The 25,343-nt window shown below is 36.7% G+C and overlaps 2 protein-coding genes across 3 annotated transcripts in view; one reads left to right on the top strand and one right to left on the bottom strand.

Annotated features, from left to right (window-relative positions):
• The window catches only part of LOC127934275 (rho family-interacting cell polarization regulator 1), a 299,157-nt gene that overhangs the window by 201,384 nt on the left and 72,430 nt on the right, over window positions 1–25,343 (top strand). The gene's annotated exons all lie outside the window — the stretch shown is intronic.
• On the bottom strand, window positions 16–24,537 carry LOC127934281 (partitioning defective 6 homolog alpha). Of its 2 annotated transcripts, none has more exons than XM_052531558.1 (3): window positions 24,319–24,537; window positions 21,096–21,318; window positions 16–3,640 (listed from the first exon to the last, which is right to left on the bottom strand). In XM_052531558.1, exons 1-3 carry the CDS (start codon window positions 24,379–24,381, stop codon window positions 2,766–2,768), a joined length of 1,161 nt encoding a protein of 386 aa, XP_052387518.1. In that variant the 5' UTR covers window positions 24,382–24,537; the 3' UTR covers window positions 16–2,765. The 2 variants fall into 2 exon arrangements, with proteins under 2 accessions (XP_052387518.1, XP_052387519.1); XM_052531559.1 differs by lacking the exon at window positions 24,319–24,537 and adding an exon at window positions 23,724–24,137.

A 25,343-nucleotide genomic window follows, 5' to 3' on the forward strand; every position in this document is an offset into this window, starting at 1 on the left:
AACACAAAACCTAAATCAACTTTAAATACTTTTATTATCTTGATAGAACATTTCATAATCCGCTTATAACATTCACAGCATTGTACACCTTGACCCATCTAATTAGAATAAAAACACAAGCGTCTAAAGATTTGAGTTTTGTTTGTGATACTCAAAAGAAATAGAAACCTCCTCTCCAGAATTCTAATATACATACAAAAGTACAAGAATAAGAAAAATACTTTCCATATTTTACACATATATAAAATGCTCTTTTTTATAAAAAGGGCTCCTAGTGTACAAAAGTGGCCGTCATTTCATTTTTCTATTTATACATATACATTGACATACGCACAAAAAAAATAATGCTCATGTGGTATTATTGGTGCTCCAGTTGTGTGCTGCTCTATGTAGTTTACGTGCCATCACTTATTTTTCTTAAAACCCAGCGCTTTTCATTTACTCCCTCCATCTAGAGTATACCAATAAAACCTATTAATTAAATATAGTCAACAAAGCGACAGTTCACGCTTCTCCAGATATCTCTTGCTATACGTTTGTCCTTGCTGTCTGCTTGTAACAATGTTGCTGTGAAAACCCGAGGCAACGAGTCACTGAGTGTCAGCCGTGCAGATGTTACGTCTAGACCAGTTCAAGTAAACTACACTCTCTTTCAGATTCAAAGCTACCCTGATAGATGTCAGTTTTGTGGCGAAGTAACACCTCATTGGTTTTGAAGATCGAGTTAAACCAGATGATGATGATAAGGATAAGGATACACCTTCATGATTCACACCTATCAGTTATGGCATGAAAAACTGGCTTCCTGGTTATTTTTACTGGCAACAGCTTCTAACTGAAAATTTTAAACTTGAGATGTCCTTCAAAACATTCGGAATGATTAACAAATATATATTAGTAACATCCCCAAATGTAATCCTGATAAAGGATAATTCGCTCATCAGTACACCTGGAAAAAGCACTGGGATGTTTTAGGCATTTTATGCATTTAAGCCTTTTGTCCGTCATGGGCACTTGGTTTGATAGACAGCCTTCAAAGCACTGGATGTCCTGAGGCCGGTATCTCCACAGTCTAAACAAGCGTTCACCTGGAAACCCGTTGCCTGAAAACAGCAATCGGGTCTGTTGGACATTAGAGAAAACAATATTTGGCCCGAGACTGACAGTGTCCACCTCAGTACTGTTTCTGTAAGATTATACTTTAAAATAAGAACGAACACACACATGCACACACCCACCAAGGCTAAGAAAGCCTCACAGCTTTGGCCATCAGGAGAGGACTGCGTGAAAAAGGTCCCAGTGTGCAGAAATCTTGCCTTTCCAAACATGAAAAGGAATTTCCTATTATTTTTTTCTCTTTACAGAAAAACTGAGCACACAGGAGAATGGACAGACTATGAGAGGTCAAGTCTTTCTGAAGTTACGCCGCACTGGTGCCAGAGAACTATATAGATTCCTCTTTTTCTGGAGGGGGAGAAAAACTATAAACAAAAAGGGGAAAATCGTTAAAAAAAAGAGCGTGTGCCTGAATGCTTTTTTAAACAATAAAAGGCAAAATTCAAACCTGTTTATAAACCTGAAAAGGATAGTTAACCCAAAACTGAAAATTCCATTACTCCCCTCATGTTGTTCCAAACCTGTTCAACTTTCTTTCCTCTGAAGAACATACAAGATGACGTTTTGAGAAAAGTCTGTTTTCAGTTAACTCAAATGGTAAGCAAACTATTGGGTTACCAAAAATCTTCAAATATCTTCTTTTGTGTTCCACAGAAGACGAAGTCAAATAGGTTTGGAATAACATGACTGTGAGTAAATTTCCATGAATTTACGTTTTCGGGTGAATTACACTTTTAATGCAACATTAGACAGCAGATTAACCCAAAAAGAGGTTTCAATTTCCTTGGAACTTAGCTTTTTTTGACAGAGATAATGAATGTCAATATTAAGCCAACTTGGAAGTGTTAAAAATATCTTTTGAACAAACAGTGAGAGAGAATACAATCATCTTTAAATGTTGCCGTATTGGGGATGATCTTAACACTACACTTCACGTCTCATACTGCACATTTTTGAGACATTAAAAAAAAGTGATCTATAAACACTTTGAATTGATGACTTGATTGCAAATACCAACACTTTAAAATAATCATGTAGAGCACATCTTGGTAGACATTTTCAGTAACAGAAACTACGATCAGCGTCAGAATGAGATACGATGAGCAAACAAACAATCAACACTGATCAGATCTGGTTTAACACTTGTATTTTCCTCCTCCTCCTCCTCCTCCTCCTCCTCATCTTCCATCATCATCAATGCAAGATGCGTCATTAAAAGCGAGATGAATCCAAAACAAGACACGCATCATTTCCACATGTGATTGGTTCATCTCTCGAATCCTCGGAGGTGCAAGTGATAACGTCAGGCACCCCAGTGGTAGCTAGCACACTTCTGATCGACTGTCCTCGGAGTCAATACAAATGAATACGGCCGATTTGTCCCAAAAGGAGAAAAAACAACTAAGGCGAGAGGAGTGGAGAGCCATAAGGCACTTCCATACAGTGACAGCCACATGCCCTCACACACGGGCTAGATTGTGCAACCAGTGTGATCTGGACCAAAGGTCCTTGTTCACAGGAAAGATCATGAATTGGTTGTTGTTTGTGACAGTAATGGGTGAAAAACAATAGCTGATAATATAATAGTTCCTTCATTTTCTTATAAATGTGCATAAAGGCTAAACTGTGGTGTAAAAACCTACTGTAGCTCACAACGTAATAAAGTTGCCGTCCTCTCTCATGCTTTCTTGACTACTGCTCATCTTGGTGGGGCTGCCGTTGTGTGTAGGTGTAGTCAGGGAGCTTAAAGAACTGCTACTGGGCAAAGAAACACTTTGTGGGAGGGGCCTGTGTGCAAATGAACCCGACGATAGGGTGTTAGCATGGCTGCCACTGCCATTAGTCATACGGTGTGGCGTGTACGTCAACAGGTTGTCGTTCTCGATGATGAGGTCCGTATCATCGTCACTGTCGCCCTCAGCCACACTGTTGCTGTTGCTGTATTGGCTGGCATTCTGTGAGGCGGGACTGGGGGCGGAGTCATGTGAGAGGGCAGAGCCTACCGAGCCAGCCGAACTGTTGCCAGCAGACGTTTTACTCGCACGGTGCATTGTGTTGTTGCGCTGATTGGCGGGTTTAACGGTCACGATGAGGTTGTGGCTGTTCGCCACCATCATGTCGGTGACCTGATCCAGTGATTTACCTGCCACATCGATACCGTTCACCTCAAGAATCTCGTCGTTGACTGCCAGCAATCCTGTGCTCTCTGCTAATCCTCCTTTCACGAGGCGAGAGATGAAGATGCCGGGAACTTTCTCCACCCCTTGGGGAGTGACGCGGACGCTGACGCCATCACGGATGTAAAAGCCGAGGGGTTTGTTGGTGCCATGCTTGTGCAGACGGACACGGAGGTGCGTATCGGGTAAGATGTCCACATCTATGATAGAAGAGATCTGCCGGAAATCCTGCGGAAGGCCGATGAGCAGCGATGGTTTGGACCTCTGCTTTGGTTGATGCAGACCAGCTAGGCCCTTTTTTCTTCTCTGAAGAGAGCCTGTTGGAAAGGGCATGGAGTCATCTACATCTGAAGAGAGAGAGAGAGAAACTTGTTATTTATAAAGAGAGAGATAGACAGAAAAACCTGTTATTTGTCTGCAGCATAATTACATTGAAACTAGTGTGAAACCCCAAATGCTTTTGAACTGTAGTATATAAACCCCCAATACATTAATTACATTCTAGTCACAAAGCACCTCTCTATGTGATTCACCATCTATCACGGTGACCTCATTTATAAAACTGATTTCAATTTTGTTTTATTCAATTTTAGATTTATTATTTTCAATGTTCCCTGAAAGAATTCAATATGACATTGACTGCTAAATGTTCATATTGAGCAATAAAGATTGGAAAAAAACAGAAGAGACCCCATCCTAATAAAAACCGAGAGGCAGGGATGGATGGATGAACAAACAAGGATAGTTATAAATCTGTCCAAGGCACTTGCAATAGGTCAAGAGTCACGAGACTGAATCAGATTAAAAGGCAGATTAATCAAAGCCTCTCTCACAGCACATTATATTCACTGTTCAGAAGATCCAAACAATCACAGCGGATATGTCTGAGTAGAAAAAGGAAAAAACAAGACTCGTTTTAGTCGATGAGCAGGTAACAGAGAGCCCTCCTGACTGGAATCTGGTAGGAGGTAACATGCGTCAGCAGGGAGAATGTTTTTTGGTTATTTTTAAACAGCGGCAAGGTTTTCGAGCGTGGGTCTTTGCAGAGAAGTCTTTTTGTGATTATGAGAGCACAGCCTGCTGGGAGTAGAAATAGCAGGAAGTCATCAACACCTTCCCCTCAGTCTGCTGACTAACATTAAACTGTGTGCGTGTTTTCTGCAGTGTGCGCATTTAGTTCTACAGCTTAATAATTAACCTTCTAGATTTTTACGTTTTCAGAAGATTTCGAAGTGTTTGCCAGGACATACAGTAGTTATGTGGTTATTAAGGTTGCTACGCAGATGCTAGGTGGTTCATTAGTGGTCCAAGTCAAAAGAGCTCAACAGCAAGTCTGTATACGCGTTTATCCAAGTTGCAAATTCAATTTATGGGTTTTCAAGTGAACAAAATCATCACATTCCTGGAAAACTGATGTAAAATAGAAATGAAGCTGGCTTTTTTGCCATATGAAAGAATTAAATAAATAAAAATAAAATACATAAAACAAATTTTTGTGGTTTATAGCTAACACACAAAATGCAAGAAGTATGTAAGTCTTATAAAAAAAAAAAAAAGTGTATCACCTTAAGTGATCATACATCTTATGCTTTTTTTATGCAATATCCTAAAAATATGTATAGAAATGTGAGTATGGCAATGTTATTTTAATATTATTTATGTACTATTATAGTTTTTATTTTTACTCAGATTATATTAATATTTTCTGTTGTCATATGCTTTTTGTTGTTTATATAATTTTTTATTTCTTTTTAAATGTATGTTATTTATTTTTATTTAAGTTTCAGTAATTTTCATCCATAACATTTTATGTCAGTTAGATGAACATTTTTGTAGTTTTTCATCTTATATTTTATTTCAGCTTTATTTCAAAGAACAAAAACGATTTTGGGTGCTTTTGTTTTAGTTTTAATTGTTTTAATTTATTTGCTAATGCGATATGTCACGGTAATGAATATGCACTATATTGTTATCGTGGGCACTTCTAAATACTGTGAATGATTATATATTACAAATTATTCCGAATTTGAAATGCATTTTAAGAATACTATTCCCATCATCTGGTCAAAATGCACAACACTGCTGTATGCTGCTTAAAAGACGCGTGTGCTGCTAAATATGGCTTAAGTCCCTTCCACTACAAATTTTCCACTCTTTATTTTCATCACTCATAAATCCAATCACTTAAAGTAATAGCACATCTTCAGCAAGCCACAAAATCTGCAGCACAAACTGTGTACAAAGTTTGTCTTAACCTTTTAACTGTCACCCCCATTTTTGAACATAGACGTGAAAGTACACTATTCACACTTAAATTGTTATAATTCATAAACGCTTTTGAATACAGACCAAAGGTTGGTCTCTTTTTAAAGAAGACCATCTGCAGATTATTGCAGAAGTGAAATCATTTAAAAAAATGAAAGCATAAAAAAGTTATAGAAGTTTACATTTACTGTAAATACATTTATTAGTTTATTTTTATTGTATTTTATATAAAATAAATATTTTATAAAATATGTTTTAATCCAAAATTGCTATAAAATTAAAGCCATATGTCTAAATAAGTTGTGTTCCAAATTTGAAGTTGATATAAAAAAAATGTAGGTTCCTATGCAATTTTGTTTAGGCGTTATACCACAAAAAGCCACCGGGGGCCATTGAAACTCCATTGAATTTTTTGGATGCATTTTTCTGTCACAAACGTATCAATTTCTCTCTCCATATTATGTCTATGACAAAATAACCACCATATATGGAATCAGACTCAATTGAGAATTGAGACTCAGACCTTTCCAAAGATATGTATTTTGTCAAGATTATGAAAAGTTTTGATTCTAAAAGACCGTAATATATTTGGAATATGACCCCTCCCACTAAGGGGGAGGAGCACGCTAAAATATTTTAAAGTATGATTTCCATGGTAACACAGTGTCCGATTTCAAAATGGTTTTCATAAGATGAATTTGGAGTATTTAAGCTTTCAAATGATATATAATTTATGATGATTACTAAAACATGTGATAGGGAAAAAGGAAGCGGAGTAGATTTTTTGCAACAAAGGTCAGAACTCCTGTTATGATGTATATGTTTTGAGGTGCACTCTTTTTATAAATTAATCTTTTACTGTTCCTTCATCATTTTTAACAACAAAACGTGGTCAAATATCTATTTAGGAGTCTTAGACCTTTCCAACGATATATAGTTTGTCATGATTAGATTAGGATATAATTGTAATATATTGAAGTAAATTTAGGCGTCCCGTATACGGGACGGTGACAATTAACAGGTTTTATTAGCAATGCAAACCTTGACAGAACATCATGCATACAGTTTCTCACAATCTCCAACATTTTTCAGGACATTTCTTGGTTCAACAGTATTTCAAACAATCTGTGCCAGCTGAAAGAAAAAGGCACAGCATGCAACTCAAAAGGAGATCACATGATGGGGATTATATTAATTAGTCTGACTACCCAGGTTGTTCTTAAAATCCACAAACAGTAGATTACAAGCTCACATCTAATTAATTGCCATCAGGCCCCAGGAGCCTGCATGTGGACGGGGTGAAGGGTGGAGAACTCTGACCCCTGTGCTCATGTGGAGGGATATGTTGAGCAGAAGAAGACACACTAGAGAAGGCAAAAACAATAGAGATGCACAAACCATTGTCTGTGTTTGTGTGACATCATATTTAATCTGCATAAATGTGTAAATATTTATCCAGAGAGCATTGTCCATTGCATGTGACTGCATAAGTGTGGGTGTGCTTATAAAGAACAAACATAGCTTATATAGTATGCACCACACAGTGCCTCTCTCCCTGTCGCACTACATTAGTCTGGTGTCTGGACCCCCACAGAGATCAGGACAGCCTCTCTTATTAAACCTGCTCACGGGCTGGAGAGTGAGACGGGGTACCCAGGGAGGGTGAGTGGGAGGCAGAGCGGGATCCTGGCAGACAGGCGGGTCAGAGATGGGCATAATGGGCTAGCCTGAGGCTTTACAGCAGGTCCAACAACCCTCCCTGCCCCTGAAATGCGCATTCTGTTTCAAGACATACAGCTTAAGTGCTAGTTTTCGTGGGTGGTGCATGTACATGAGGTGAGGGAACTGTATCTCATAACCATTACTAATTAGTGAAATGACGTGATGTATTGCTTCGAGATCAGAAGCTAATGCATTGAGCTCTTAAGGATGATTAAGAGACCCCATCCCCTTAGCAATCTCTCTCCCACACACATATTCACAGACAAAATGTCCAAGGCTCTTGACCGCTACTAAAATGTTCATAAATGCAAAAGCAACAACAACATTTTTTTTTCGACAATTAACGTTCTAGACAGTCAGCACAAGCTTGTGTGTTCATATGTGGTTTGTTTGCATCTGTTATCACCTTGTGTGCTGGGGTTAATTATGAACACATTAAGAGCAGTGATGTCCAATTCATAAACAAGTGACTTATGAATCAGTTATTTTTAATGAGTTAGTCAAAAAGATTAATGAAAGTCTCAAACTTGTATAGCAGTTTGAATCAGACTCGCTCAGTTACTAAATATAGTTCAAATCCACTTCTTGGGGTACAACTAACTAGCAAATAATTTTATTTTTCAATTGTTATTTGTTTTTTTTATTCAGTTCAGAATTAACATGGATCAATCAATTATAATTATAAATGCATGCTTGTTTGCATTGTATTTGCAATGTAATAAATGTATTTAAATGTATTTAAATATTTCACAAAAATAAAAAAATATATACATAGTAAATATAAAAATATATAATATAAAATAGAATTTAAAAATAGAACTACAAAATATAAATGTCACTACAATAACAAAACAATCAAATAGGAACTCATCCACTTCTGAATAACCATTTTTAACTGTTATTTTGTCAACTAAAATCTTAAATATTTGTGGTAATTTTTTTTATTCTGCAGCTTTGATGTCTATATGTAGAGACGGAGTCTACGCTTACACAACAACACGTTTTTAAAGTCACACATATACACGACAATGTGTTCAAAATTATTTGCGTTTACGGCCATATCACATATCGGGAGAAAACGGCCAAAAAAGCTTTATTATGTATACCAGGCCAGTAGTTGGTGCTGTCACCTATTTAGTAAACAGTACTTGTAGGGAAGTGACGATTATATGACGTATATGATGTGTCTCCGCTATTGGTTGTAATATTGGTGAAGTAAATCCACACTTTGCTGAAGAAGTGTTAGCAAAAATAACCATGTACTCTGCCATTTGGGTGTATGTTTGTTCGTGCTTGCCTTTAAAATCAACACGCACTGCGCATGTCTACATACCTAACATGTACTACGCATGCCCATGATGCCACTTAACCACTAGTCATTTTTAAACCACTTAACATCAACATGTTTCCACAGCAACCTCACATTACTTTGATACTACTGTATGTATAGATTTAGTTGGGTTCAGACTGTGATGCATTTTCAGCTCGGAGTTGGATGACTATAATAGCATTACTGAAACATTTATCAGATCATGCTAGTCTGAGGGAGAAAGTAGCTAGTATTTCCAATAACCACGTGCAATTTAGACAAAGGAGACAAAGACATTTCCTTCAGCTTTTCTCTCACGCAATCCCGAAAAAAAAAAAGAGTCTTATTTAGAATCTAAACCATAGTGGTAGAACGGTGCAGCATTAAACCAGAACCCAAACAACAGACTGCAGCAAAAGTTGTTCACAAACACTGACTCACCTGAAAAATACAATAAAAGCATCAAAACTCTTGCCAGGTGTCTGAGGCCTGCGGGCACAGACTGAGCAGAGCTTCGTGAACATTGCTCTCTGGATTACAAAGATACAGAGACTTTAGAGACTTCCTTAGATGCAGAAACATCTGTGTCTGCGGACGAGACACTTAGTATCTAGATACCCTTTATGCCTGAAGTTCTCAGTAAAGTGTCTTAGTAAAGTAAAATATTATAGGTTAATAATTTTAAATATGGGCATGTTAAAGTATATTTTATACTGACTCATTAATAATGCTCCTGATACAGAGTTCATGACAATATACTGTATGGCGTCAATAGGACATTCATGTAAAGAAAACAACATTGTTGAGGAACTGTTCAACAAAACCTCAATTCTTCTCAAACCACTATTAGAATCATTATTTCCTCTCCGGTTCTGTGGTGAAGTATATTATTGTAGGACAGGCTAGCTTATTGACTTACTGATACTACAGTACGTCTGGACAGTGTGTTATGCTAGTGTAGAGGAGCTTATTTACCCAGCATTAACACCTAATAATGTTGTGTTATGGCAAGGCTGGACAGCTTATTGACTGTGAGCCTGCACAGCACATTGGTAAGTTATTAGCAGAGCCATATATCATGCTGACTGTGGAGCCAGTGTCTCTCACCAGCACAGAATGGCTGCTGTGTCTGACAAGGTGCTGATGTGATACTAGCCCTGTGGAGAGACAATGAATCTAATATGAGCAAAATTCCATGTAATTCGTTCGACGTGTGTTATCCCAATAAAGACACGCATTTTTATCTTTATGCAAATTTATAGTGGTCAATTGTTTCAAATTTTAAACAAAGTAATCATGTCAATTAACTGACTCATTAATTAAATCCTAGTTATATATTCATGTAACATATTAATATTAAATGAGCTTCATGATTTAATATTAATATATCATTCATTCGGATTCATATATGCTTGAATGTAAAAAAAAAAAAAAAAAAAAAAAAAATCTATACGAACACTGATACACAAACAGGTACAAACACGAATCACAGTTTATATAAAATGTTTATTTACTACATTACTAAATTATTGCATATATTTAATATATAAATGATTAATATGCCAATTAATTAAATGAAGTAAATTTAATGCTATTTAATACAATTAATTAAATTATTATTATTAGTGTGTGTATATGTGTATATATATATATATATATATATATATATATATATATATATATATATATATATATATATATATATAAATAATATGCATTGTTTGATATATAGATAGTGATTTAATTAATTAGGTTATAAATAAATTATATATTAAATGATCATAATTATAGTAATACTAAAAGATTAAATTGAAAGCCCTAGTCCACTTTACTCTCCCTTTGCCAGAATTATGGACAATGCCGTCTCTGTCCGTCTCTCTGTAGACTGCAGGCAGGTATAAAGCACAGGTGGACAAGCTTGTCAAGAAGAATAAAACAGGGACAGCTGGGGAGCAGAGAAAAGCAGACACCTGATGCTGTTAGAGGAAGGCTGGTGACACTGCCACATCACCGGTGTGTTCACGTGGATCTCTGTCTGGATCTTATAACCTTCATGGTCTAGTGACTGAAAACTGTCCCTTTCCATTTGTGCTAAAAAGAAAATCTGCATTTTGATTTTGAACTTTTGCTGCTCTGAATATATTTTCAAGTGCTTGTAGTACAGTAGATGAGTAGCTGCTTCAGAAATAAGCTAAGTGCTAAGTACAGCACACTACAGATAACAAAAGCAGACTCAACACACAAACTTCTGTGTACTGACACTTCTGCAATGCAGCATTGTTCTTATGAGGGCACTGTGAGGACTATGACCTGTTAATACAGGCACTGAAATTAATATGCTCCTCTCACCAGTGTGAAAAAGGCCTAATGTTATAACCGACTGTGAATCTTAGATGTAGGATGCTTGTCTAGTTCTGCATCTGTCCCAAGTACTTCCACCCCGTCTCTCAACAGTCGTGCTTATGGCTTTGTTTGGGTGTGGCTGTCTGGAGTTCACACACACACACACACACACAAATGGTACGAGTGCATGGATCTGACTGTCTGACCTCATCCTCGGTTACCACCATCTGGAGACTAACCCTCAGCCATATGGTCACCACAGCAACGGCAATTCCCACTGCAACACGTGCACAAGAGTTTAAGATCCATTCAAACTTAGAACTGAGCCACTACAGACACAACCACACTTGCACATTCAGAATGTGTTTTTGATCTCAAATAATGACAAAAACTATTATTAATAAACCATCTGGTTAGATTAGAAAACAATGGTAGTAATAGTAGCTACGACATCACAAATGTACTCATCAGGCAAATTAAGTCTCATAAAAACTACAGTTCGAAAGTTTGGGCTCAGTAAGATTTTTTTAAACTGTCGTCTATATATAACACTTATATTGTGAAATATTATTACAATTCTTAATAACTGAATAGATTACAAATGTAATTTATTGCCATGATGGCAAAACTGAATTTTCAGCAGCGATTACACCAACCTTGAGTGTCACATGATCTTTCAAATATTCTAATGTGCTGATTTGGTGCTCAAGAGACACTTATTATTATTATTATTATTATTTATTATTATTATCGAAAAAAGTTGTGCTGCTTAATAATTTTTGCAGAAACCGCAATATATTTTTGTCAGGATTCTTCGATTAATAAAAAGTTATGCAAAAATGATGCAACTTTACTGTCACTTTTGATCGTCTTAATGAGATCTTGATGAGATCTTTTTTTTTTTTTTGAATGGTAGTGTATCCTGCAATAAAGTGTTTTGATCGTGTCTGTGCGATGTACCTGTGCTCTGATCAGTCAATAATGAATATGGGACTAATGGTTTTTTTTCTTTTGGGATTACTTCATGTGCTGATGAGAGCTGGTTGCTAATCCCAAATGATTAGAACACACACACACACACACACACACACACACGCTTTTATACACACAAACTTGACAAGTGTTTATACATCTTGGGAGCTGACCGTATTAAAGGGATAGTTCTCACACAATACACAATATGTTTTTGTTTTTTGGTTGGTCATATTTTGAGTTTTTCACCATCTGTTCCCATTGACTTTTGCAACACGAAAAACAGCAGTATGTTCTCCTTATAGAAGACCGAACACCTTATAGGTTTGGACCAACATGAGAGTGACTAAACGATGATGACATTGTTCAATGTTCAATTTTTTTTGTGAACCTATCCTGGTGACGTGGCATAAATGTACACTCTTTCTTTACAATATAACCAGAAATATAAGACTACAGATCTAAACATACACAGATCTATCTGAATTCTAAGGCTTGCCTCCATGCTTTTGTGTTGCTACTCCTACTGAGTGAAATGAAGTTCTCCCAATTAAACAGACTTCCTCCTACAGTATGTGCACTTCCTCCTTGAGGTGATGAGGAAATACAGATCCTTCCAAGTTCCTGTGCTATTTATGAGATCACACTGACATAGAATAATCCTCTTCTCATTTCATATGTTCTCCTGAAACCATTCTAGTGTGATGCACAGCACTGCTCAGTGCCGTTGAATGGAAAGAATGATAAACAGCTATTCCCAGCACCCCCGCTGACTATAGAGGAACTATACGAACAGCGTGCATTCTCTAAATAATCCGCAGGTCGAGCAAGCATTCTTTTTATTTTGCACTGTCTCTCTCAAAGGCAGCACACACCCTTATGTTTAACACATTTTTGTGCATGCTTTTGCTTTTTAACATAATGCATATTTATCTGAGAATATGGAATGCCCTTCTGTCATCAATTTTTCGTGTCTCACAAATGGCCCTATAAATAAATGTAAAAACAACGTGTCACACAGGGAGTGGTGAATAAAGGCCACTATCAGAACCAAGTCTTACATTAGTCACAACCAGTTTAGCAAGTATGCAGTTAAAAATGGGAGAAATGTCATCTCAGTCATGGAATCTCCCCTGTGTTTCCCTTGCACGCTGTTCTTCACTACGCAGTACCTTCCAATTGTATGGTTTCATGGTGATTGGCCACATGATATGTATGATAGCACACAATATACTGGCTATTGACCTTTTGGCCAACAGTCAAGCAGATGTGCACTGAAATATCAAATGTAAACATCAGCGTTATCATCTCTCATGGCTGTATGTGCAGTTTAACAACTTCACATGAAATTCAGATTTGGTTTTTAAAGTTACAGTTCAAAGTGAAAGCTATTTTATTCCTTTTCTTCAGATTTTTTTCTTTCTTCCGTGGAACACAACAGGAAATTTCTGAAGAATACCCTGGCCATGCTTTTCAATATAATGAAAGGGAATGGGACAGTCAAGCTCCAAAAGAGACAAAAAAAAGGTTCCCAAAAAAGGTCTATATGACTTGGGTGCTACATTCCAAGTCTTCTGAAGATATATGATAGCTTTGCAGAAAACGGACCAAAATTAAAGTCAATATTCACTTAGATGCTCAATATATACCAGTTTTGCTTTGTGCATTTATGAGAGATCATGAGAGAAGAAGCAATGATTTATTCACAGAACAGACTTTCTTTACATCACAAAACCGGCTGATTGATTGTCCCAAATCAGACAGATTCAGTTCAAAGTTTTTATAAGAAGTCTCTTATGCTCAAAAAGGCTGCATTTATTTTATCAAAAATATAGCGAAAAAGGTTTTTATTTTAATATATTTAAAAAATGTTATTTATTCCTGTGATGACAGAGCTGTTTTTTTAATGTGATATATATATACATATATACATATATACATATATATATATTTGTTTTTTTGGGGGGGGGTTTTGAGGATCCTTTGATGAATAGATCATTTAAATAAAACAAACATTGATTTTAAATATATATTTTTTTAAATATAAAAGTCTTTACTGCCAATATATTTCACATATGCTGAATAAAAGTATTTTTCTTTTGACCTCAGAAGACTATAAGGTATAGTGTATAGAATATAATGAATGATTTGCATGGACCATTTTAATTTAATTTCTTTTTCTAATAATCAGTGACATCAATAGTGCAATACATGGATGCAGTATTTTTAAATCATTTGGAAACACAAATCAGACTATCAATAACAATTACATTTTCTCAAAGTTATCCTATCTTCAGAAAACTTGTAATATAGCACACAATTTGTATGGTCTAGTTTTATCAAGCTATTTTGACCTTTTTAAAGCTTGACAGAGCTTTGAAGAGCATCCAAATTTCTCTTTTTGTTTTTCATGGGGAAAAAAAGAAAAAAACATCCAGGTTTGGAACGACACGAGAGTGAGAAAATAAAGACAGAACTTTCACTTTGCTGAACTTCCTTTAAAATGTCCCTACGACAGGAAACAAAGACAATGTGATAAGAATTAAACTGTTAAAAATACAAAACATGTTACAATATCCTTCTTTCCACTTGATCTTTCTTTTGCCTTCCTTTGCTTTCATTCAACTGTCCTTCATGCACTTTTAAAGCTGCACAAAGCAAATGGATTATTTTTTACTGTAACTGTTAGGATGATGTTTCCATAATATCCACGATGTCAAAACAAAAACAGCATGGAAACAGCGCATGTTACACCGACATTGCCATCCAGATAACCCTGTGTTCTATACATAGCATACTCATTAAGCATAGACAAGTGCAGGCAGGAGCGCGCACACACACACACACACACACACACACACACACAGAGAGAGAGAGAGAGAGGCCCTAGGGTGCAGAACAGCTGCTGAATCCTCAGATCATTGTGCACAGAATGGGCATGTGGGGAAATATCCTTCCCATTCTTCCACTTCCTGCTAAAACCGGCAATACAACCAATGGGATTTACACCTGCCTGCCACATAAGATCTTCCTCACTTATAAGCTGAGGACATAACGCCACAAACTCGACTTATTCAACCAAGTAGGTTTAGAAAGGGACATAGAGAAAATTATTTTGCTTCAAGGCGGTTTCAGCCTCTAGACGGTGTCAGTTACTAACAAGACACAGGGTTTCTCTTTAACTCGATATATTCACACACAAATACTCCTCTGTGCTTCCTTGAGGCATGACAGCCGCATTAAACAACATCTCTAGACTCTGGGGTCTCTCTTGAAGTGGCTGTCGTCTTATTAACCATGTGTTCCCAGCGAGGAGAGATAACCTAGAGAGCTACGAGAGTTGAAAAGAAGCCCAGTGGCTTTGTTACCCTTCTATTGATCATCTTTTCCATGAGATTTCTCTTGCTGTGTGAAGTCTGCCACATCTTTGATTGGCCTGTATAACAACATCACAGACACTGCAAGAGTCCAGATGGATTACCCAAAAACTAGACAATTAAATAAATAGAGAAAATTTAGATTATAGCATGTTTTAGCTGGAAAACAACAAACTATGACTTACATTCCAGAAAATGTCAAATAAAATATAGCATTCTTCATGAAACTCCAAACATTTAAACTAATAACTTCTGTGTGACTATAAATTGCACTTTTGGCAAAGTTTTTTTTTATTTTGTATTTTTTAAACTGCTTTTTTCAGTTTATTTTCCCTGGGAATGGAACCCACAACCATGTTGCTGCTAGCGTCATGCTGTAATGTCAATATTGGAAGAGCTCCAAAAATTTAATCCATTTTATCTCTTCACAAATAATAAATAAAATACACATTTGCAGCCCATCTCACCTCGAATAAAGAAAGAAATATAAAAATGTAGCATGACATTGTTCGTAATAATAATAAACCATCTAGTCCACTAATCTACTTGTTTGTTTGTTTGTTTGTTTGCATACAGGCCATGCAAACAATAGAGGAATATGTCTGTCCTTGTTCATTTCAATCACTCATCATATCCGTTTATCCATAATCACATGCTTCTTCGCTCATGGCTTGAGATAAACACTTCCTTCAAGCTGCTCAATGAACCTCATCAAAGTATTTGAATAACTTTATGTCAAGAGTGGTGGCAGGGCTCATATTAAATCATTGCAGATTTATAGCAAATTAGATTATATATCGCTGTATACTCTGAATTAAAAAATAATAATAATAACACAATAACAAAAAAAAATTAGTTTCTCCCCGTTGGCCCCCAAAGGTTGCATGGTTGTGTGTAACTGGTCCCCATCTGTTAGGGAACACCATTATCTGCTGGGATGAATGAGTATGGCCACTCAGTGAGATGAGCTCATACTAAAAGCCAGATCAATCTCTGACTCTGTCTAAAAGCCCCAGTCAGAGATATGCGAATAGGGTCGAGATCTGATTAGGGACCTCTGATAATCCCACCTGCTCACGGGATACATCACATCCTCATGTCAATCAATCTATTCACAACCAGTCCCTTACATTTACAGTTAGCAAAAAACCTCTGTGTTTGTTCTCAGTTTCTATGTTTCTATATGTATTGATTGTATTGTTATGTTTTATTTTTATTTATTTTTTTATGTATGTTCCTGTGCTCTGTCTATATACATCTTTACATAAGGGATAATGTACATCCAGCCGGTTGTTATCGCAGAATAACCTCACAGGGTGACCCTGAAGGGGGTTATTCAGCCATAACAACCGGCTGGATGTACATTATCCCACTTATTACACAGATAATTGCTACATAAGTAAATAATTAGACACAAAATATTGATTTGAGGTGAAATATTTCAACGTAAAAAACGTCCTTTAAGATAGCAGTTGCTAGCAAGCGCATTTAAGGGACATACAACCTTTAATTACATAAATAATTAAGGTGATAAATTATATTGATTTAAGGTGAATTTTTTTTATTTATTTACTAGTTTGTTAGTTATGGCAAAAAGGCAGCAGCTGCATTTGTATGAAACGAGAGTATGACATAGGCTAGTTAAATCACTCTACACATTTAAATGAGTTTTATTATTTCATTAGCTAACCAAACGCAAAGCTTCCACAATTAAAAACTGTTCCTAATAAGATTATAGCACCGACTACAGTGTCTGATTGCAACTGACCAATCAGAATCAAGTATTCAACAGAGCTGTGTAATAATGTTTGTTAACAATGTAAATGTCTATTCTGTGACCTATGATATACTTCATCCTTGCTGTATAAAATAAACTTACTGACCCCAGAGTTCAGCAGTGTGTATCAGTGAATAACTTACATTTTTGCTTCACAAATCTTATCTCACAAATCATATGTTTGGAATGACATGAGGGTAAGAAAATAATGACAGTACTTTGTTTTGGGCAAACTTCCGTTAAATGTCCTTACAAAAGATGTGATAAGAATCAAACATGTTGCAATATCTTTTTTTTTTACTAATTTTTTTTGACTTGATCTTTCTTTTTCCTTCCTTTTCCTTCAGTGTCAGTACATTGTAAATATTATTAGTAGTTTTTACAGGAAAAAAATGCTACTGTAAGATTTTTTTTTTTTTTTTTTACTGTAAAATGCTGTCAAATTTATGTTTTTGCAAATAAAAATATGAATAACAGTATTGGCCTTGTTTCATGGACAGGCAACAAAAATTACTAAATAAATAAATACAGGTAGTACATATGTCATATACTGTTTTCCATTTCTTCTGATGAACAGAAAAATGAATGAATGAAACTAATTCAAATTTAGAACCACTGATAATCAAACCTGGTACTTGCATATTGCTTGTTGTCATTTTTGACATTTATTCAAGGCATTTACATTTTGGGTGAACTATTCCTTGCTATATAAATCATAAACCTATAAACACAATCTATTTGCAGATATCCATGTTAAATGTTCATCAGCATAGCAGTTCTTCAGGCAGGCGGTGGTTTCTGTTCAATTATGCATGCATTATCATACTGACGCATTTAAAACTACATTCCTAAGAACGTGTCCCGCCGGTTGTTAGTTCCTGTTCTGTATTCCCCTTAGTGACACAAACATGTCAACCATCAGATGTCATAAATGAACATTATCCTACAATTAAGAGCTAATATCCCTCAAACAATGGACTACACAATCAAATCATGTCAGTATCCAGTCTTTTGAATAAACTCACAGTTATGTGGGGTAAGTTAAAGTGAAGCACCAGGCTGTAAAATGAACTGGTGTTATCTGTTAACACTGATCAGAGGGAAGCTTTTGTCACCCAGATGCTTTTATCATGAGGAGGGTGAGAGCTACTGATAAGTAGCTACATTTCTAAAGACTGGAAAATGTGTAGGTGAAAGAGTGAAAGCGAGCTTAGTGATCAAAACAATGAACGACAACAGTAAATAGGAATTGTGGGAACTCTACAGTGCAAATCCAAGCTACATTAATGCTAGATGCAAATACGATGCAAAACCCAGACTTTTAACACAGTCCCTCATCCACAAGGGCAGGTAGTCAAATTTAGTTGCATGGACTTTCTGGCTCTTATGACTGACTCAGACAGATATATCTCATCTTAAATGGCAGTGGTTTCACATATTATGGTAATAATCCCGATGCTTGCAATGAAAAGCTGCGCATATTTGGTTGTCTGTTATGTCACCTTTAGTTAGGAATTTACGTTATTCATACACAACCCCATATGTGTAAACAGTAAACAAGCTGAATTAGTATAATGATTAAGAATTCACAATAAATAGTTACAACTAAGATTTTGATTTATCATGTAAGGGTGTGTATGAAGGTACGTCGGTTTAAAACTAAATATGTATCGAGTTTCTCATTACAGAATTACTGTGAACATATAATGAGGTCCATCTGTTATGCAAATTACAGTATGATTACATAATACAGGAGTATTATTGCTGTCTCTTTCCTACACAAATCACATCCATAAGAGGTTGCAGTAACTAAAGTGATGGAAACCACTGCAGTATCCAGTATGTAAGCACCTTAAGACTATCTTTCCACATTTTATCTCTTCGTTATGTCTTAAGAGCCTTTACACACACACACTATGACACTCTCCCAGCTAAAACAATTAGTCTGTCCCAAAAGAACCCACTTTTTGTGTCATTAATATCAATGACATTGGTTCCCAAAGTTCCCTTATTTTACATTCTCTACATTTGATGTTGCCATAACGTACGAGTAATATGCTATAGATTTTATTTTTACATTCAGGTGTAAGGTTCACACATGACGGGCTGCCAAAAACATCTCCAGATTCTTTCAGACAAAGATAGATCATTTCCACCATAACTTAATAAAAAAAAATAATAAAAAAAAAAAGACCACAGAATCTGCACCAGCTGTATTATTTATACACTATACTGTACTCTCTTAAAGTATTTATTAATATTATTTATATTTGGATTGAGCTTTTTTGTGTGTGTGTGTATTTTGAGTTTTAATCATTAAGATTTTTGTGTTAGTCAATTCTTAGTCATGTGCTCCAGTTTTTTTTTTTTTGATTTTTAATTATTTTAAGTTTTAGTACTGCGACTTAACATAGGAAACAATTTAAATTATTATAATTATTTTAAATAACGACAAAAAATATTTTCAAGTTTAAAATTTTTAAGCTTTATTTAATATTTATACTGTTTGGTAATAAGAGTCTAGTACTTTTCCATCCATGCAACAGATCTTACCATGTTTACATTCCAATAATTCCATAGATTTCCCTTAAAAACCTCTTCAGAAAGATTCCATCTGGCCCTAACTATTATCATCAGCTCTAGGACCTAAGTTGAAACTTGATGTTCAAATGATAAAACTTTCACATGGCTATCAAGCGATTAATCCGATTTAATCCCTTTTGCTAAATAAAACAGTTCCCTTTTTGAGTCTTTTAAAACTCCGAACAATGGTGCTCAGTTCCTTTCACAGTGGATTAGAGAGAAACAAACAGAACAATGAAATAAAGAAAGAACAATTTGACAGAGAAAAACATTCCTAATAGCATTAGCCAAACATTTCCTCAGTGCTGGAGTTCAGATTTAATAAAACTCATTGAGTCTGACAAGGCATTGAGAGTGATGGAGAAACAGGAAGGGAGAGCGAGAGGGTTGCGGAGATGACAGAAAGAGAATATAGACAAGAAAGGACATCAAGAAAGCGTCAAAGAGGGAGAGGGAGAAAGAAATGAGGGCGTGGGCTCATGACTCCTCCGCACCGCTATCAGACTCAGCACCTCGGGGCTGGCGCAGTGCCACTACAGTCATGAAACAGAGACTGGCACCATCTAACCCTGACGCCCACCCATCATAACATCTCATCACAGCCCATAACGGTCCTCATCCTTGTGCACAGCATCACACTGCTGGAATGACTTTTTATTCCCTCTGGAGTCAAATATTGATAACCACATATGACAGGACAAGATGATGCATCATTTTAATGCCTCTCTCACACATGCATCAGCTATGCCCTTTTCCACATCTGCAAAAAATGCATTTGAACAATTTAGCAATATCAAAATGCCCATATCCTGCTTGGATTTTGTGAAGATGGATGTTAAAGGTGAAGTGTGGTTCCTGCACTGCTAGAGCTCCGAACTGCTAAAATAATGTTTCAAACACCTAAACTCCCATGAATGCACCAGCAAAGATGCATTAAATTCATCAAAAGTGACTGTAAAAACATTTACAATGTCAAAAAATAAATGCTGTTCTGTTTGTACTTTCTAATCATTAAAGAACCCTGAAAAAATGTGTAACATTTACAATGTATTAGGCAGCACAATATTGACAATCCATATCGACACTAATAAGAAATGTTTCTTGAGTACCAAATCAGCATATTAGAATGATTTCTGAAACATCATGTCATAACAGCTTTGCCATCACCGTAATAAATTACTATTTTTACTGTATTTTTGATCGACTAAATGCAACTTTGGTGACCCTAAGAGACTTGCTTGACTTATTGTCAAAAAGCCTACTGAGTCCAATTCATTCACATTCAGGTGCTCATTGGTTGGACAAAGAGGAAGCCCCTTCTCAAACTCAAACTATACTGTAGGTTCTTGTCATGATCGACCAAACAAACCGATTTTACACACTTTACCTTTAAGCTTCAAAGTTATATCAACCATTTGACCTCGCTGTGATATACATGCAGTGTAGTGATTTACCTCTCCTTTGAATGATGATCCGAAGCAGCGGATTGGCCGAGGACAGTGCTTTGTGGAAGTTGTCATCATTGTTGATTGGAAGTAGATCTCCATGGACGTCGGCATATCCCAGCAGCACATCCACTCCGGGGATCCGGTGAATGGTCTGCAGCAGCTGGTAGAATTCCTGGAAGCCCCCGGCTCCTTTCTTCTTCAGGGCAAACCTGCGGTACTCCGCCTCAAACTGCAGGACAACCACAGTCATGTTAAATGATATCAATAAACACAAGGCTCTTAATGCAGAGCACTTAGCTTTGTAGGTCAATTATGATATCAACAAATCATGACCCTGTAAAATATGCAAATTTGTTCCATGTCTTTTTTTTTCTACTGAAACTTTGAAAGTGACTTTACACACAGATGCGTCTTTGCGTGAAAAGTCTGTAGACACATTGAGTGCCAGTTCCTCGTACCAACTTCACTTGCTTCTGCAGCTGCAGAGCTGTTTGATGTGCACTTGCAGCTCGGAGGAAGCCATTAAAGAAAAAAAACAGTGAGAAACAAAGTGAGGGTCAATCTAATCAAGTGCTATAGATAAAGGGAAAGATGAGAACAGTGGCATTAAAAAGCTGAGCTTCTCCAGACCACACACACACACACACACACACTGAGCGGATGGTGAATTCATCTCAAGAGCTCAGCTGAACATATTGGACAAAATCTGTCAGATCGCTCAGTTTGTGAGGAGGAACTGCATCCGAAGCAAAGATTTTCTCCAGTATCCATGGAGCTGCATACCATACATATGGGAACGGAGAATACTAGTGAAAATACCCATTCACAAAAATAATAGCAAAGGCTTTTTTTCTGTGGTAGATAACAAGAAGGAAAGATGTTGGTTCTTACAGGCAGCTGGGTTTCATCTGGACATACACGAATGCACAGAAATCTTATAGATGTGATAATCAGGAACTGTCATTTTGACGCATTTGATTAAAAGGGTGTTTTCATTCTGCAATCCTGTTTGTTAAAATTAAAAGAGGAAAATTACATTCCCTCTCCTAGTATACATCCTTGGTCTTACTGTGAACAATTAATTGTGCAAGATATTCTTATTAGTCTTTTATCTATTATTAAAATAACAACTTGCTCAGCTGTCATGTGACCACTTTTACAGTCCAATTATTTCTTGATGGATGAAATCAGGTCTTACTCTTTTTTTTTCCCCTTGTTGAATATCCTGTTTCACTCAGGAATGTGTCACATTACAGAAGTAAAATGTTAATCTGTCAATAAAAGGATTGTCATTTTAGAGATGAAAATAAAATTGCAAATATTTTTTTTTCCCCACACATTGCACAACTTATTTGAATATATGCAGCATCACACTTGAAAACATTAAATCACCTCCCGCTTTTAAACAAGCATCAACACCTTTAAAATAATTATTCTTATTTAATGCAAGAAAAAATTGCTGTTATGTGGGACTACCACAGTCTCCATAGCAATAAAGACAAAAAAAGGCCACACCTGTCATACCACTGAACACATTGCATGTCAGAGAAAAGACATCAGTATGACTTGTCCAACACAAACCTCAAACTACATGATCACCGAAAACGCCATTCATTTGCAATAGTATCCCATCAAGAGTTAAAGAAAAGTAGAAAGGAAAACACTTCCTTCCAATTTCCTCTCAGGAAGAAAAGAGTGTCGCCAAACACATTGCACTGCCGGTTATGAAACCCAAAACCACACACAGGAGGATTCAGGTGATTGAATTAACCAGTTCAGGCAAAAATGATAATATATGACACTATTGCATCCGGACCTGCATGGAACTTCACTTGAATCCTTCTAAACAGCGCTCTTCTGTTTACTGTTCTCCTCTCACATATGCACTGCACACCCAACCTTTCTCAAGAATGGCGGGATAATAAAACATATCCTGCTCTGTTTGGCAGATTGTGGTTGAGGTTTTCCCAATAAGTATACTGGGCACATTGACAACAAACTACTCAAATACATCAGAGACCAACAATCTGTGTCTTTAGTAATAATAGACGCCACGAGAAACCTAATAATATATATGAACTATTTTAAACAGACATCAGTAGTTATGGCTGTCTGCCTGTTAATATTCATCCATGCACCATCAGATGTAATGTACTAAATGGACTGTTTCTTCTCATAAATTAAGCCTTTTTACACATCTGTATTGCCTGGGATGAACAGATTTATAACAATGACATTTTAATTTAGACAATTGTTGAGTGCTAATTTATACAATAGTGGATCTCAGCAACGCCAGAGGCTACTAGGGGCCTTAGCAAACCTGGAAAATAATGTAAATTAATATAATTATTTGATATATTTCATACATTTATGTTTTCTGGCAATGCCAAGCTTTAAGCTATTTTATTAGGTAGAAGCTGTGAACTAAAATATTTTTTAAATCCTTATACTCAAGGATTATTCTTGATCCAGTCTGGCCTTTGGTTTGGCTTCTTTTGGAACCAAATTCACCAACAGATAAGAAATTCACTAACTGGTCAATATTTGTCTGAAACATAAGATATTAAAATATTTATAGAGCAACATCACTGGCAATGCTTCTGTAGCATTGAACATCAATAAGGTTAGCATTACCTGTGGCCTCGTGTTACCTGTATTCCAAACAAATGCACCTTTGCTCATGTTATTGCTTATTAACACCTGCTTACTTCTTGTAATCGAAGAAAACAGTCGAATTATCTTGGGTACAGAAACTGAACCAGCATCTTATGGAGGTTATGTAGCAGGCTACACCGCTGTGCTAATTTGATTAATGCCTCTCAGATTGCATCGTTATGATCTGATTCTTCCTGGATTGCGGGATTCGGTTTTTTGTTATTAGTATGTAACATGCATAATTGATCAACAAGGCCCCGTCGCCTCAGTGCGCAAGTCTGTTTATCGGTAGAATCCTTCACACTGCACCAGAACCGCGTTTCACATCGCACGGACCGGACAGAGACATGATCCCGTCCGAACGCGCTCGTCTCGCGCCTCGTAGTCTGACACATACAGCACCATCAGCGTTTCTCTCTATGGATGGATTAGTACACAAACCACAACACTGATGCGCCGGATTGAAAACCCTCCAATTACGAACACGCTCCCGAGGAGGGCTGCGTAAACAGCAGTGTTTACATATGCACGCTGTCAAACGCAGTCTAATGCAGTATCTATGGGATTCACTTACTTTGCTCTTCACCTCCACCACACTCTCCTCGTTTTTCAGCGACGTCCTGTGATGCCGTGACATGTTGCGATATATATATATATTCCCACGGGCTGTATCGCACAAGAGTGCCCCTAGATACAAGAGTCGGCTGCCAGAGATCGTGTGCGCAGCATGAGTTGAAACTGACAGTCGTGATCCGCAGTACTGATTCACAGGCTGGACTGGACTGATTTGTCCAGGTGGTGGGCGGGGCCAGTGGCTTTCTGTAACACTGACGTCAGACGGAACGCCGCTAGAAGGCGTGGTCGTGCGTAGTATCACATGTAAACCTAATGTTTCTTTGAGGGTGGAACATAAGAATTCCTTATGACTCAGTGACCTCATTGTGTTAAGAACGATAAAAAAATGACATCATCACTATTTAAAGAAAGTTTAGCAACATTTCCACTCAACAGAAAAGATTCACAGGAAATATCAGGGTTGTTATGTGGTGTTTTTTTTTTTTTTTTTTTTTCTAAATTCATGATGTCTTTATCCCTGCAGGGTTTGCTGTGAAAACTACGTTTTAGGGGACTATGGGGCTAGTTGTCACACTTTTTAAGTTTATACTTATCATACGGTTATTTTTGCAACAACATGATTCAGTTTTGGAGCATGTTGTCCCACTATATTTGGTAAAGTTTTCACAATGTAACCTGCCTTTTAACAGCATTTGGTCAACTTTAAATATAGTAAAATAATTCAGAAATACAAAACAAACAGGAAAATATAAAATGTTACCTCGTGACAGCATCCTTCTGTGACAACTAGCACCGGACCATCAACTGTATTCTTCAAAATGTATTTTGTGTTCAGCAGAAGAAAAAAATCATAGAGGCTTGGAATAGTTTGAGGGTGAGTAAATGAGTAAATGATAACAGAATTTATGTCATCCCGGGGTCCCACTGAAAGTTTGCTGAGGCCCCCTAGTGGGCCCTGGCCTTGTGGTTTCCTTAAAGTTTGCCTTTTTCTCAATTAATGATTTATTACCAGAGATGCTTAAA

Source organism: Carassius gibelio, chromosome A18 (assembly GCF_023724105.1).
Source record: "Carassius gibelio isolate Cgi1373 ecotype wild population from Czech Republic chromosome A18, carGib1.2-hapl.c, whole genome shotgun sequence".
Classification (NCBI taxonomy): Eukaryota; Metazoa; Chordata; class Actinopteri; order Cypriniformes; family Cyprinidae; genus Carassius; species Carassius gibelio.

Excerpts from the sequence above, each read along its gene's own strand:
- LOC127934281 (XM_052531558.1), bottom strand. The coding sequence starts at position 24,381 with ATGTCACGGCATCACAGGACGTCGCTGAAAAACGAGGAGAGTGTGGTG. Across the intron at positions 21,319-24,318 it reads TGGTGGAGGTGAAGAGCAAA|TTTGAGGCGGAGTACCGCAG; the intron begins GTAAGTGAATCC and ends GTTGTCCTGCAG. Across the intron at positions 3,641-21,095 it reads GATCATCATTCAAAGGAGAG|ATGTAGATGACTCCATGCCC; the intron begins GTAAATCACTAC and ends CTCTCTCTTCAG.